Below are 13,768 nucleotides of genomic sequence, written 5' to 3' on the forward strand. Positions count from 1 at the left end.
TTTGTCTGTAATCTTGGGGCCCACCCATGTATGGCATCAGTGCAACACGCGTGGTGGCTGAGATAGAGGAACAGATGACGTTCCCTTCACTTCCTGTAATGCTTGACAGAAACGGTACATGAGAAACACAGAAGCTGTTACCGCACATTTTTGCAGAGGAAACATGTTGATGTGTTGTGTACTTCTTTTTTAAAACACTTGTTAGAGCATTTCCCCCAATGAATGAAATGGCTTAATGACAGGTAAGTTACTTAATGTCTCTTCAGTTACATTGCATTGTTTGCATGATACTCTTTCCCTCTACAGACTACAGCAAGTATGAGAGCAGGCCTGTCCTAGTATTTGTGAAGGTTTTCCTGATTGTACTTGACTTTGTTGTATTGTATAGCTATATTATTTAAATGACAAGTGAGTTCCTATTTCTATTATCACGATAACAGAGCCACATTGCTTACACCGTTGAGCAATACTCAGCTTTGAGTACTCAGCATATTGTTTTGTGACGAGTCGGATAGCCTTTTCTACATAACCGTTACTTGCCTAATGAATGAAGATGATCATTGATCACTAACACTCCTATGCTTTCAAAATACCCATTTATACAGATCAAACATTAAGGAATATTTCATAAATTGTTTCTAGAATCTTAATATATTATGTTTGCTATTAAATGACTAGGTATAGTAGGTACTAAAGTATAGGCCTACAGTACATGTTTTCTCTGCATGTATCCTGAGTATGCTAATCATACTGCATGTCATAATACATTTTATACTTAAACTACCTAGTAAAAGATTTGTTTCTGACTGATTTGTGTGCATGTATTCAGTTCATATAAATGATAATACCTTTTCTGGAACATTACCATTGTAGGTTTGAGGCACTAGTGCAGGGAAGAGCTACTATGGACACACAGGATGTCAGCATGGTAAGGTCATCTGTGGTGAAAGACTTTGATGAAACAATCTCAAAAAGAGCAGAGAAGCATGAATACCTTCGAGGACGCAATAATGTGACCTCATGTCGGAGCCCTACAAGAGAGTTTGACACAAATGTGATCAAGAGTGAGCTTCAATATAAGAGACAACTGGAGTTTCAAAAGAGGAGACCAGTGAGCCCAGACCCAAGTATGAAGGCACACTACCGTCCTCCAAAGAAAACATCCTCTGCAAAGAAAATGTTAGTGAAACCTCACAGTCCAGAGACTCAGTCAAAAACATTCCTATCGAATATTCAATTGACTCCCAGCTCTAATGGACGGCCTCTAATGGTGAAACTGACGCAAAGCAATGGCAAAGTGTACGACGACCAAAGCAATAGTAAATGGGTAAGAACCTGACTACTTTAAAATACTGTATTTTTGAGTGTGGTATTTTGAGGCCTGTGGTTGTCACAGAGTAGGCCTAGTTGGAGAGATGTTTTGTTACATGTAGGACATGCTGCCATGTTGGAAGACAATACAAATTAAATATCATTATGCACTTCTCCTGACTTGAACTACCGTATTTAGCCTATACTATTACGAACATCTGAAAATGCAAAAAGGCAAAAGAGTCTTAGGGTCCATTTTCAAATTAGCAGAATAATGCAAAAAATAAAATAAATCACTCAACATTTTACAGTGAAATACTGCACATAAAATAGTAATTTAATTAACTACACTCGTAAGTAAATCTATTTATAGCATTGTGTTGACCATTTCCTCTCATCAGGCTTTGTTGTGGTCAGAGCCAGTAACACCAGTAAGACAAGATAAAAGCTCAACAAGAAAAGAAGCAGCTCCAAATAGTGCCATATCTTCAATAAAGAAACCACCCCAGAAAAGGGTGAAAGGACCCGAAGAAAGACAGAACATCATTAATGGTAACAGTCTCAACAGTTTCCATTGCTTGGCTTCATATCTCTTTGTCAGAAGAATGATATTTAATAGATACTAACATTTTTTTTCTTCTTACATGAAGCCCAAAAGACAAGCATCAGAACTTCTATGGAAACTGAAAACATTCTTCACACTCAACAATTCTCACTCCAGACTAAAACGACTCTCAAAACAAAGACACAGCAAGATGCCAGTGCACAGATAGAGTGAGTTTGACTTTATCACCCCCCAAACCTTAGTCATTAATATCTGATTGCATGTCCATTTCGCGGCATCTTTACAAAAGCTACAAAGATTTCTATTTCTCTTTTACAGGTCTGGCTTTATCACTGTCAAGGAAGCGGTGAGTTGCAACTTAAGTAATATCATTGAATCATTGAATGTACTTAATTGCCAATGATTCATATTGATGAAGCTGAGCATTTTAGCATTCAGAATGATAATATCGCTTGTATAATCAAATAGCATAACTTGAATTCAGTTCACACAATCGCCCTATCTTGGTGCTGAGAAAAACTATATCAATCAGCTTATGAAAGGAAGGCCCACACAGCTCACTTTTAATGCTCTGTATGATAAATGATGCATTTATATTGGACGTTTTAAAGCACTTTACAATGTGCATCAAATTCACGGCCGGAGGAAACCACTCAAGACACCAACCTGTTAATCGGGAGCAGATATGGGTTCAATTGTCTTGCTCAAGGGGGAGCGGGGGATCAAATCCGGAACCTTCCGTTTCCCAACTGCCACTCTACATCCTGAGCCAACCATTGGGTTTTTTTTTCAGGTTTATTTTTAGTATATTTATTAGTATATTTATTAGTTTTAACAAATGTAAGGACAACAAACACAAGTAGTCATCACGTCATACGCTGGCATGGCGCCTACGCATCAAACATCGCCCTGGACGAAAACTATTACTTGCGCGCTCTGCTTGCGCAAGTAACAAGAAAAGAAAACAGCTCAGGCACAACACTATTATAAATAAAAAGATTGAATATACAAAGACATGGCAAGAACAATGAACCATAATGACAATAAGTGGCTTTTGAATTTTGATAGACTCCCCCCCCCCCCTCCAGGCGGCAGGGCCACCGCCCCAAGAAGCGGCCCCAATGCAACGCATCGAGACCCCTGCCCGGGCGACCGCCCCTCCCATACCCAAAGGGCGAACAAGCCCCCACCCCAAAGCAGAGCACCCACTAGGGAAAAATGCTGGCATATAATAAATCTAAGGTTGGCACGGAAAACCTCCAAGTACTGTGGCAGACAATGTTGGTCCAATATGATCTAAATAAGGGTCACAAATTTTGTAGAAAGTGTCCAATTTAGAATGCAACATGCATGTAATATATTCACAAGGAATACAGTCCATTATAATGTTATGCCATGATTTCTTTGATGGAGCAACATCCTTGATCCAAAACAAAAGAATATTCTTCCTAGCATCAAACGTTAATAAGTTGAATAACCTCTTACGTTTGACATATCAACAACATGATCATCTGGGAGACCAAGTAAAAGACACAATGGGGTTTTCTTCAGGTTTTTAATGATAAGAATATATAGTTGTGTGCCTTTCTTTCTCAAACTTGTCCGTCATCTCTCCCATAATAACAGGATGTTCAACAGTTAACTGATTACTTGCAGGTAAGCCACTTATTTCAAATGCATTCGTGTTTCTGGTGCTTTCTTATTTTCTAACTTATGGTAAAGACTTGCATCATTATACTGTATATAGTCAACGTCTGCTTAGCAATCTTTTGTGTGGTGTGTTCCAGCACTGATTGATATTTACTAACTATATGTCTTTTCCTGTTCCTATCAGGAGGCTTTATGGAGGGAAGGGGCTCTAAAGAAGAAACTAGCTGTCCTGCAGGACAGAGCTTCCACCATCTTGAACTCCTCTAACAACATATGGACAGTAAGGGCCGATTCATACTCCTATTTTAGAGCCGAATAAAAGTCGGTTGTAGTGCCGGGTACCCTCCTAAAGTCGGCTCTTCGGTGCTACTGAAAATTTCTGACGAGCCGAAATAATTTCGGCACTACAGCGCCGAAACAGCGGTAAAATGAGTATGAATCGGCCCTAAGACTCTCTTCCTGTATTACTTGTTGGATTTCCTCCGAAATAGAAGCATCAATGCCTGTCATTTAAACTGCCAAACAGCAAAATCACATTACTGTATTCATAAGATTGTATTTTGACTGTGGTGCACAAAACAATAGTTTCTTGTTAAGTACCGTAGTTGTATGTCTACTTGAGCGTTAAGAAGACAACTGAATCATGTGGTTTAGACTTTGGAGCTTCCTGCCCCTCTCTATATGCTGGCAGAGTGCAAGCTCTCACTCTCACACACAGGAAGCTAGTGTCAGATGTTATACTGTAGGTGTTATACTACTTCAAAAGCCCCACTGTCCTCAAGTCGATATAGTTTCTCCTTTGTCTCCATTATTCTGACATGCTGGTGATGTACAAAGGTTAAAAAAACAAAATGCAGGAAATTACATTTGCACAGTAAAATTAGATTAAATATATGCTTTCTCATCTGTGTAAACAGTTTCCTGTCCAGGTATGTTACCAATAGCCAACTTATATTACTGTAAGATATACTTGGGCCATTTACTGTTCGGAAGAGTATAGTGTTACATTAAACATGACCTGTCTTTAGAATTACTGATGCTGCAAGTTTCTTTGGCACCCCAGTGGGTGCAGGCAGTGGAGGCACTTGCTTGCAGATTGTGGTTTATCAAGCTTTACGTTTTCCTCTGCAGGATTCTCGGTGTGACAGTCATTTCCTTTCTAACCCACACAGGCCCGCTGCAATGAGGACCTGCTGAGAATCAAGATCAAGGCTCTGGAAGCGCAGCTGCAAGTCTGCCTACAGGTAAAGTAAAGTAAGAATAGCCACAATGTACAGCTGGGCCGTCGGAATGTGAGGCTCAGCTCCTTTCAAGACTACTATATATGTTTCACTTGTTCCTGTGACAACAGCGTAACCGTGTTGTCACAGGAACAGGTGAGAGCTATTTCATTAGGTTGTAGGAGCAGTGTCTCGATCCACTCCACAGCTACGTCACAGCATCATTGAAAGTTCTTTTTAAACTTTTTGTTCCCTGGGTGAAAATAAGTTTGGCAAGCAACATAGTCATATGATGATGTATACATTTGCCTTTACTTTGCCTCTTTACTTCAACCACAGCCAGACTCTGTCATCTCAAAACAACCAACCATATCCCTCTGTGTTGTTTTAGCACATTGAGACTGGTTCTACACAGTTACCGTGGACTGCATCCATTGGCTGTATAAACAATTAAGGCTGCATTTTAACCGGTCAAACATGTGCACATTTAACAAGGTGTTGTTCTGTTCTTCTCCTCCTGCAGAAGTTCCCCAAGGATGGAGTTAAGAAGCTTGTACTGCAGATGGAGAAGCAGAAGCTGGTATATGAGTCGAAGGCTCTGGCTGCCTTGCAAAAGGCAATGCACGAGAAGACAGAGGCCCTCACTAATGCTGATATTCTCCAGGTTAGGACTCTGGATATAAACTTGTTGATTTCACAAAAATGTATGCAGTTAAAAATGAATCTGCAAAGTGAGACTCAATAGTGATCCAAGTGACTCCTTGGGGTTTGCGTACTGTCCTATGTGTCCCACCAGGAGGCGCTGCAGGTATCCAAGGCTGAGTCAGAGAGGTGGCAGAGTCTGTATGCGGAGTTGAAACAGAGCACTGCTCATTTGAAGAAGAGCCAAGAGTTCAGCATTGGACAGCTGCAACAGCTGCACGGTCAACTGGAGGTACAGTAATACAGCAGCATGACTGTCAAAAGGGTACATTTTAACACGAGTTGTTAAAATTGCACGTGTTCTCCTGCACAGTTGTCCAGGGGCCGAGAGGCAGAACTGCGAGATGAGACGGGGTCACTGCAGCAAGAGAACGACGAGCTACGGTACAACCTCTCCGTGCTAGAGGCAGACAACCTCACCCTGAGAGAAGAGACGGAGAGCCTTAGAGGTCAGAATTCCTCCTAGGTCAAAGTCAAACCAAGGTGATCTGGGGTTATTTTAAAATCACCTCATCAATGATCAGGGTCGACCTTGAAACTCAGATTATCAAACAGATGTTCTGGCCTGGGATAGCCTCGGTCCGAGCCTTACTCATCTGCGAAGAGAAAAGCCTAAGGCTAAAGGCAGAGAGTGTATCGGTGGAAGTGTCGGGCCAGAACATCCGTCAGATGTATTTCCCCCGGATACTATATTTTTTCGACCAATCACAACACATTCACGGAGAATGTAAACTGATTTGTAAAGCGTCAATGTCATTTCCTTGAGCGGTACTCCCGCCAAAGTCCCACAACTTCTGCCCCCAAAAAATGATACACTCTACACAGTGTAGGTCTTGCTGGACGTCAAGACATCAGGGCCAGAATCAAGGAGAAGAAAACTACATATAGGCTGTAGTTTAGTCTAATACAACGAGTTGCAGGTTCAATGCCTATGACGGCCTTCGCTGCGTGCCGTTTCTTGTCACTCTACTATATATATATATATATATATATATAGGCTATATATTAATTTTTCTGGGTGACATGTGTGAGAATGGTCGCTGTTTGGGTAAATAAGACCCCAACTTATCTCTTCTCTTAGACTGCAGCACCGAGTGCAAGAATTTAATGGAAGAACAGCTCAGACTGAAAGAGGCCTCTCAGGTGGAGGACCAGATCAGACTGAAAGAGGCCTCTCAGGCGGAGGAACAGATCAGGCATATTCAAGACAGACTCCAGCAGAAGGAGAAAGAGGTCAGACTGTTACTTAACCCCCAACTCACACTGCTATCATATACAGTACAATGTACAATAATACCATACAGATTATGTTTTGTTTTCTACTTTTCTTACATGTATACATTCAAGTAGTTCCAAAATAATGACAGCAAAGCAAAATTATAGTGCAGCGAATAATGCAGTTTTGTGTGGGTGTGTGTGTGTGTGTGTGTGTGTGTGTGTGTGCGCAGTTTGCAGAGCTGCAGACAGAGTTGGGGGCCATGGAACAGGAGTGTCAGTCCAGCCAGGCCCGGCTGACGCAGTGCAGAGAGGAGCTTCGTCTCCTCAGCCACCACCGCAGAAGCAGCAGCAGCTGGGTGTGTGTGTGTGTGTGTGTGTGTGTGTGTGTGTGTGTGTGTGTGTGTGTGTGTGTGTGTGTGTGTGTGTGTGTGTGTGTGGGTGTGTGTGGGTGTGTGCGTGCGTGCGTGCGAGATATCTCCTTACACATATTGAAAGTGTGTCTATTCCCATACACTGTCTACCACTATGACTACTGATTACATGTTCTGTAGACTGTTCCACCTCAACAAGGTGTGTTTTGCACTTTGCCACATTCACAGTGATAAACTCTATGCTGCAGCATAAACCAGGGCAACATGCAAGTCAGTATAAACATGAATCCTGTTATCCCTATTCTGGGGTGGCGAATATTAGTTAACTACATGCTCACAACACATTGCAAACGCAACCCATTGAGAGATTGATCATCGGCTATTTTTGGCAAAGATATTTAGTGGATCGAAAACAGAAGGGGGCCTAGTATACAGCCCTGGAGGATTCTGAGCAAATTGGTATAAGTATAGACAGCCATGCATTGTGATGGCCAAACAGGCCAACTAGATTTATATAGTGGTAGGTACTGCTGTGCTTGTGTACATTGCAATGTAATATCCTCAGTGTATGGGTCCATTTGGTTACATTTACACACACAGAGTTTCAAATACAGTTAATACTGAAGATTTTACTGTGTATATAACAACATGTTCCCATTTTACCGTGTAGGGACTATGTGGCTCCTGGAGATGGCTATGCATGTTCCTGATGCCACTTCTTCTGGTCATAGCTGTTGCCATGATGTTGTGGCTGTGGCATCCTCCTTTCAGGGATCAAGTCGAAGACATTTACACAGACATACAGACACGCATTGACAACTATCTAATGGAAATGGACTTTTCTCAAGTCTCAGGATGTTTCAGACCAATATAAAATTAGCAGTGCTCAGGGATGTCGTTTTTCTCATTCAGTGGTCCTTTGTTTCCGATGTGGAAAGTATAAGACCGGTGTATTTATTTGCATGTTTAAGTTTTAGAAACCTGGGACTGGAATTTGTTTAGAAATGTAATTAATAAAACATGAGAAATATGTGACATTGATTATGTCTTCACCTACTTATGTAGGGTACATACAAGTTCAAATTCAATACGGATATTTCTTGCATTCTTCACTGGCTGGTGAAGTCACTTGGCTGTGTGTTTGAGAAGCACACGTTTAACTTTAGACAAATGAAATGTGTTAGTGACAAAAAGTGCAATACATTTTAATCACTGCCTCTGTGGTTAAATAAAGGTTATCAAATGGTATCACACAAGATTACAGAACATTGCAGTCCATGAATGCAAAGCTGGTTCATATCGCTGGTTCAACTTCATATCGAAGGTAAATTCCACCTTTGATGCACACAAATGAATATCAGTATACTAGGAGATACTCCTAGTCAAATATTACTCAAGTAATGTTTGAGTGAAAGTGAAAGTTTCTCAGTCAAAAGTATACTTGAGTTATAATAATAATAATAATAATAGCTTTAATTTATATAACGCCTTTCATGAACCCAAGGACGCTTTACAAAATGTACCAACAACAATCAACTATATGCCATAACCCTGAGAGAATAAGTGTCTTTTCAAGGCAGCCTTAAAATAGTCCAGTGTTGGAGCATGGCAAATCTCTATTGGGAGAGTTCCCAAGGGTGGGGGCTGCCACACTGAACGCTCTGTCCCTGAAGGTTCGCTTGACTTAAAGTACTGGAGTACATGCTTTAAAAGAATACTTAAAAAAGTACAAATTACAAAGCACATACGTGCATTGTGAAAATGTAGACCAAAAAAAACATCTTATTTTATCTACAAGATAGCAATATATTGTGAGCTTGTAGATGTCTTGTCTTTGAAATGTAGTGGAATATCGAAAAATACAAATACTCAAATAAAGTAAAATATACTTAAGTACAATATAGTAAATGTACTTCGTTAAGAGTCCACCGTTGATGATTAACACTACTTTGTGGTAGAATCCTCCCTGGTTCTGCATGGGGAACTGACAAGAATGTTGCAGGGTTTCATAATAAATTGACATAGACCTGTCATAATAATATACCAGTCCCTCTATTGCTTGATCACAGATACACCTGGAGAACAATCCCTCAAACCCTCACTAACTGAACCTTCTGAACGGGATAGATCCTATTGTTCATTGAATTCTGTGGTTTTAACCGTTCTAGATACAGCTCCATTCTCAATGAATACTGACACTGCATATTCACCACACAGATCCCTGCCCACTGTCTTTCACCCAGGTTTACCTGTATGTTCCCCAAATAGATCACAATCCATTCAAGAGATGGTTCTTCTCTGGTCTGAGGTCAGTATACCTGGAAATCCAGCGGTGAAGGTAAGAGTCTGTAAAGTGAAGGCTGCACTATTAAAAAAAACCTGTCATCGTAAAGATATATATTTTCATAATAAATAGCTTATGAAATGGCAAATGGCTGTACAGGCGGAGATGAAAAAGAGAATCTTGAGTCTTGACAAACTTCAACTTTATTTATAGTGTGATTGCCTGCTGCAAGATGAGGCCTCCAGTTCTCCTGCTGTGTTTAGTGGGGCTGTGTCTGTGCAACACCGCACATTCCCTGAAAATCTGTGCTTTCAATGTTCAGAGTTTTGGAGAAGCAAAAGTTAACAATCAGAAGGTTATGGGGATTCTACTAAAGGTACTTGTTCTATTGTTTGTTTTTAATTCAACAAAACACGACTTAACCCATTCTGACCGGGCACCCATTTTGGTGTCGGCATCATGTCATGCTTTAGCTATTGAAAAATAGCAGATCTACAAGCTCATATCGCGCCACCGAGTGGCGCGATACGAGCTTGTAGGTCTGCTATTTTTGAAAAATCGAAGACACTTTTAGAATCTGATCTCAGGTCAGAATGGGTTAATAATGAAACTGTCAGGATGTAATAGACATTTTTAGAATCTGATCTCAGGTCAGAATGGGTTCATCAGACCAGTGTGTGTCCGGCGGAAACCTCGTATGAATCTGATCTCAGGTCAGAATGGGTTAAACCAGCTAACATGACATTCACACTCAATAAGTAACTTGCTTCTCTTGCCCAAGATCCTCGCCCGGTGTGACTTATGTCTGATTCAAGAGGTCCGAGACTCCAAAGGAGCAGCCATACCAACACTGGTGAAGGACCTCAACAGGTAACAGTTAACCCATTCTGACCTGAGATCAGATTCATACGAGGTTTCCACTGGACACACACTGGTCTGATTAACCCATTCTGACCTGAGATCAGATTCTAGAAATGTCAGTCGCTCTTCAATTTTTCAAAAATAGCAGACCTACAAGCTCGTATCGCGCCACTCGGTGGCGCGATATGAGCTTGTAGATCTGCTATTTTTCAATAGCTAAAGCATAACATGATGCTGACACCAAAATGGGTGCCCGTTCAGAATGGGATAGTAGACTTCCATCATCAGCTATAATTACATCTATATATCCCTAGGTTTGACAAATCCAACTCCTATTCCTACGTGGAAAGTGAGAGGCTTGGGAGGAAAACCTACAAGGAGCAATATGTCTATATTTACAGGTAAATACATCAAATGAGGCTAATGAACTCAAAAGATTAGCTGTTCATCTCCTCACCTGTGTGTCTTCTTGTCACCAGAGACAATGTGTTAAAGGTCAGAGAGCATTACCAGTACCCTAAACTAGAAGGGGAGGGAACCAACGAAACAGACGTCTTCTCCAGAGAGCCTTTCATCGTTCGTTTTCATTCTCCAACCACTTGTAAGAGACATTCATAAAATATCTGTAGTGTTTTGGGAAAAGGATAGCAGATTGTTCATGGTGTGTTACACATGTACCTCTTTCACAGTGGTCAAGGATTTTGTCCTGATTGGTCAGCATACCTGTCCCAAAAAAGCCATGAAAGAGATGGATGAACTGTACACCGTCTTCAAAGGAATCTACAAGAAGTGGAAAACAGACGTGAGTTGATTCACAACATTTCATTTAGGATCCATAGCTTATACCCTCAAATCATCACAGCTTATAACTTTATATGGGTTTTGGATTCAATGTGGTGTAACAACACATGAGTAAATGTTAGTTATTTTACTTTCCTCTTTCCCTTACCTAGAACGTGGTCATATTAGGGGACCTCAATGCTGGTTGCAGCTATGTCACCATCAAGGGATGGAAAGCTGTCCGCTTGAGGAGTGACCCCAAGTTCCGCTGGCTGATTGGAGATGAGCAGGATACTACTGTTCGTCAGAAAACACACTGTGCTTATGATAGGTCAGTGATGGGTGCCATTTTAGCAGAATGATTAAGTGTTCAATTAAATGTAGTATTCACAAGATGCACAATGACATACTGGTCCATATTGTATTAAGATTATCACAACTACTTAGTTGCTATGCATTTAAAATATGCTTCCTTAATTTATCCCTTAACAGGATTGTTGTCCATGGAAAGGAAATCTTCTCCAGTATAGTCCCAGGTTCAGCTCAACCATTCAACTTTAAAGAGAACTACCATTTAACTGAAGAGGAGGTAAACTTGCTAGGTTTACAGAGAACATTTATCATTTTCTGTACTTTATTTTATTTGTTGATTCTACTTTGTTTCGATAAGTGCGCTATAAATAAAGATATATTAAGTTAACTCTATTTCTCTTGAACATGAACTTTCTTCCTTTAAATGGATTTTAGGCTCTGGAGGTAAGTGATCACTTCCCTGTAGAAGTTGACCTGAAACCCAACCATCGCTACCTCCTCCGCCATGAGCTGTAGACCAGTCAGCTATCAACACGCCCAACATTTTATTTTAATTGGATTTTAATTGGATTTTTCATGTGTTTTTTTTATAATAGATCTGTTCTTTCATAATCAGATTGTTGAAAATAATTCACCATAAGAACTCTACAGTCATCTCTGTCATTTCAGAGGCTAATAAATATCAGTTGTTTCAGCATAAATATGTATGTGTTCTGGGGTTTTTTTGTGTTGTGCATCTGAATCTAAAACCACATCAAAGCTGACATAACTACAGTATGTGTTCTCAGAGGTACAGAATGTTTCCATGCTGCAAAAGAAAAAAAGGAAAAGAGAACATATACGATGTAACTTTCAGAGATGTTAAGAACATAATCATGTTTATATTCTTTATATATTAATTTTTTTCCATCCAGCGTCATCCTTGATCTGCATTTTTAGCGTCTTCTTTTAGACAGGAAACCACTAGATGTGACAACAGATGTTGCCGTTTCTTCCTTTCTGGCAGTTCAAGAGACTTGTACAAAGAAGTGTCTCATAAGAAAAATATTTTATTTGAGGATTCAGTGTCAGTTTTTCCTGAGCTAACTCCTACAACATATGCTTTACTCATTACACTTTCCTTTTTTTAATGGGGCAAAGCTTTGCAGATCTATATGGTGATACGTTTTCAGGTAAGGAAAACATCTTGGCTGTTTTCAACTCAGGTGCTCATTTTACAAAAGTAATCAATGTTTCTTTTCTTTTTACCATACTCGGACCATATGTGAAGAGTTGGACTTTGAGACTTTATATTTTAATGAAATAAAAAGGTTTGAGGTGGCAGAGACAAACAGTTCCAAAGAAAACATAACAGAGAAAAAAGAGGTTCAGCATAAGGAAGCAACCAACCAAACCATAACTTTGTCTAGCGCACAAACTATTAATACAAAGTTACAAACATAGCTGAAAATGATGAAGAGGAAGCTGCCTCCAAAATGGACGAAGAGGTTTCCACAGGCACAGGAGTCTAGTATCATGCACATGGATAACACACGAGAAGAGAAATATTACAGCTCAGATGAAGACTTTGTACATGGATATTCTGAGTCCAGCAAAGATAAGAGGATAAGAGGAAGAGGATACTGGACTTGGAAATAAACTGGGTTTGTCTATGGCTGCCCATTGTAGCAAAGAATCCCTGGAGGACAATAACCAGAACGGGACTCTCACTGAGGGACAACCTCCAGCCCCTGATTGTACTGCAAATCCTCAAGTTAGAAATGAGGAGCAAGGTGAGAGTGACAACGATGACGATGAGAGTCAGTTCTATATTGGGAAAGTCCCCATGCGGGGCAGTGGGCTGAAAAAAAAGATGTGACAGAACTGGGAGTAATTCAGAGAGTGAGGGCAAAAAGATGAAGTGAAGGTAGTGAATTTACTCACCCAGTGTCCCCTTGAAATACCAACATGAACTCTTCAGGACCTCATCACTGGCGATGACAATGAAGATATTATTATAGACAAAATTAAGGATTTCTCAGTGGATGACCACCAAGAAGCAGGGGAGACCTTTGCAGATTACCTCTCCGACTTCTCATGTGAGTATATGGAGGGTATAACGAAGAAAGCAAATTGCACGTACTGCCATTATACTTCTGAGAGTGGATTGAGCAAAAAAGGACAATCTTTGACAGAGATTATATCGGTGCTGAGAGGAAAGACCAGAATCCGGATGCTGGATGGACAGGAATAAATGCTGATTTGGCAAGAATCATGTCTCTAGGTTTGCCGGCTGGAGAAATAGACAATGTGGGAGGAATAGAGAGTGACAAATATTTGACAGAGAATGAAACTGGAGATGGGATATCTGCACCTAATGCCTAAAACAAAGGATAACACCTATACTGAAGAGCAGACAATAATTCAAACAATAAAAACAACAACATCTCTGACGTCAGGTGAAACATTTGACTGTGGTTCTCAGCATGAACATAACAGTGAAGATTACAGCATT

At 40.4% G+C, this 13,768-nt stretch overlaps 2 protein-coding genes across 2 annotated transcripts; both read left to right on the forward strand.

The window, feature by feature from the left end:
* The first annotated feature begins 46 nt into the window (after positions 1-46).
* traf3ip3 (TRAF3 interacting protein 3) lies at positions 47-8,295 on the forward strand. Its single transcript, XM_083768532.1, has 14 exons — positions 47-242; positions 874-1,327; positions 1,713-1,863; positions 1,962-2,085; positions 2,195-2,222; positions 3,503-3,532; positions 3,711-3,806; positions 4,699-4,770; positions 5,270-5,410; positions 5,543-5,680; positions 5,762-5,897; positions 6,530-6,681; positions 6,897-7,022; positions 7,708-8,295. The coding sequence occupies exons 1-14, from the start codon at positions 223-225 to the stop codon at positions 7,909-7,911; spliced, it is 1,872 nt and encodes a 623-aa protein (XP_083624658.1). The 5' UTR covers positions 47-222; the 3' UTR covers positions 7,912-8,295.
* Positions 8,296-8,859: 564 nt separating this feature from the next.
* On the forward strand, positions 8,860-11,843 carry dnase1l1l (deoxyribonuclease I-like 1-like). Its single transcript, XM_083768852.1, has 9 exons — positions 8,860-9,375; positions 9,535-9,697; positions 10,103-10,191; positions 10,497-10,583; positions 10,662-10,783; positions 10,872-10,984; positions 11,136-11,293; positions 11,455-11,551; positions 11,710-11,843. The coding sequence occupies exons 2-9, from the start codon at positions 9,554-9,556 to the stop codon at positions 11,788-11,790; spliced, it is 891 nt and encodes a 296-aa protein (XP_083624978.1). The 5' UTR covers positions 8,860-9,375; positions 9,535-9,553; the 3' UTR covers positions 11,791-11,843.
* The last annotated feature ends 1,925 nt before the right edge of the window (positions 11,844-13,768 follow it).

This window comes from Protomyctophum parallelum, assembly GCF_964188405.1.
Source record: "Protomyctophum parallelum genome assembly, chromosome: 7".
NCBI classification, from domain to species: Eukaryota; Metazoa; Chordata; class Actinopteri; order Myctophiformes; family Myctophidae; genus Protomyctophum; species Protomyctophum parallelum.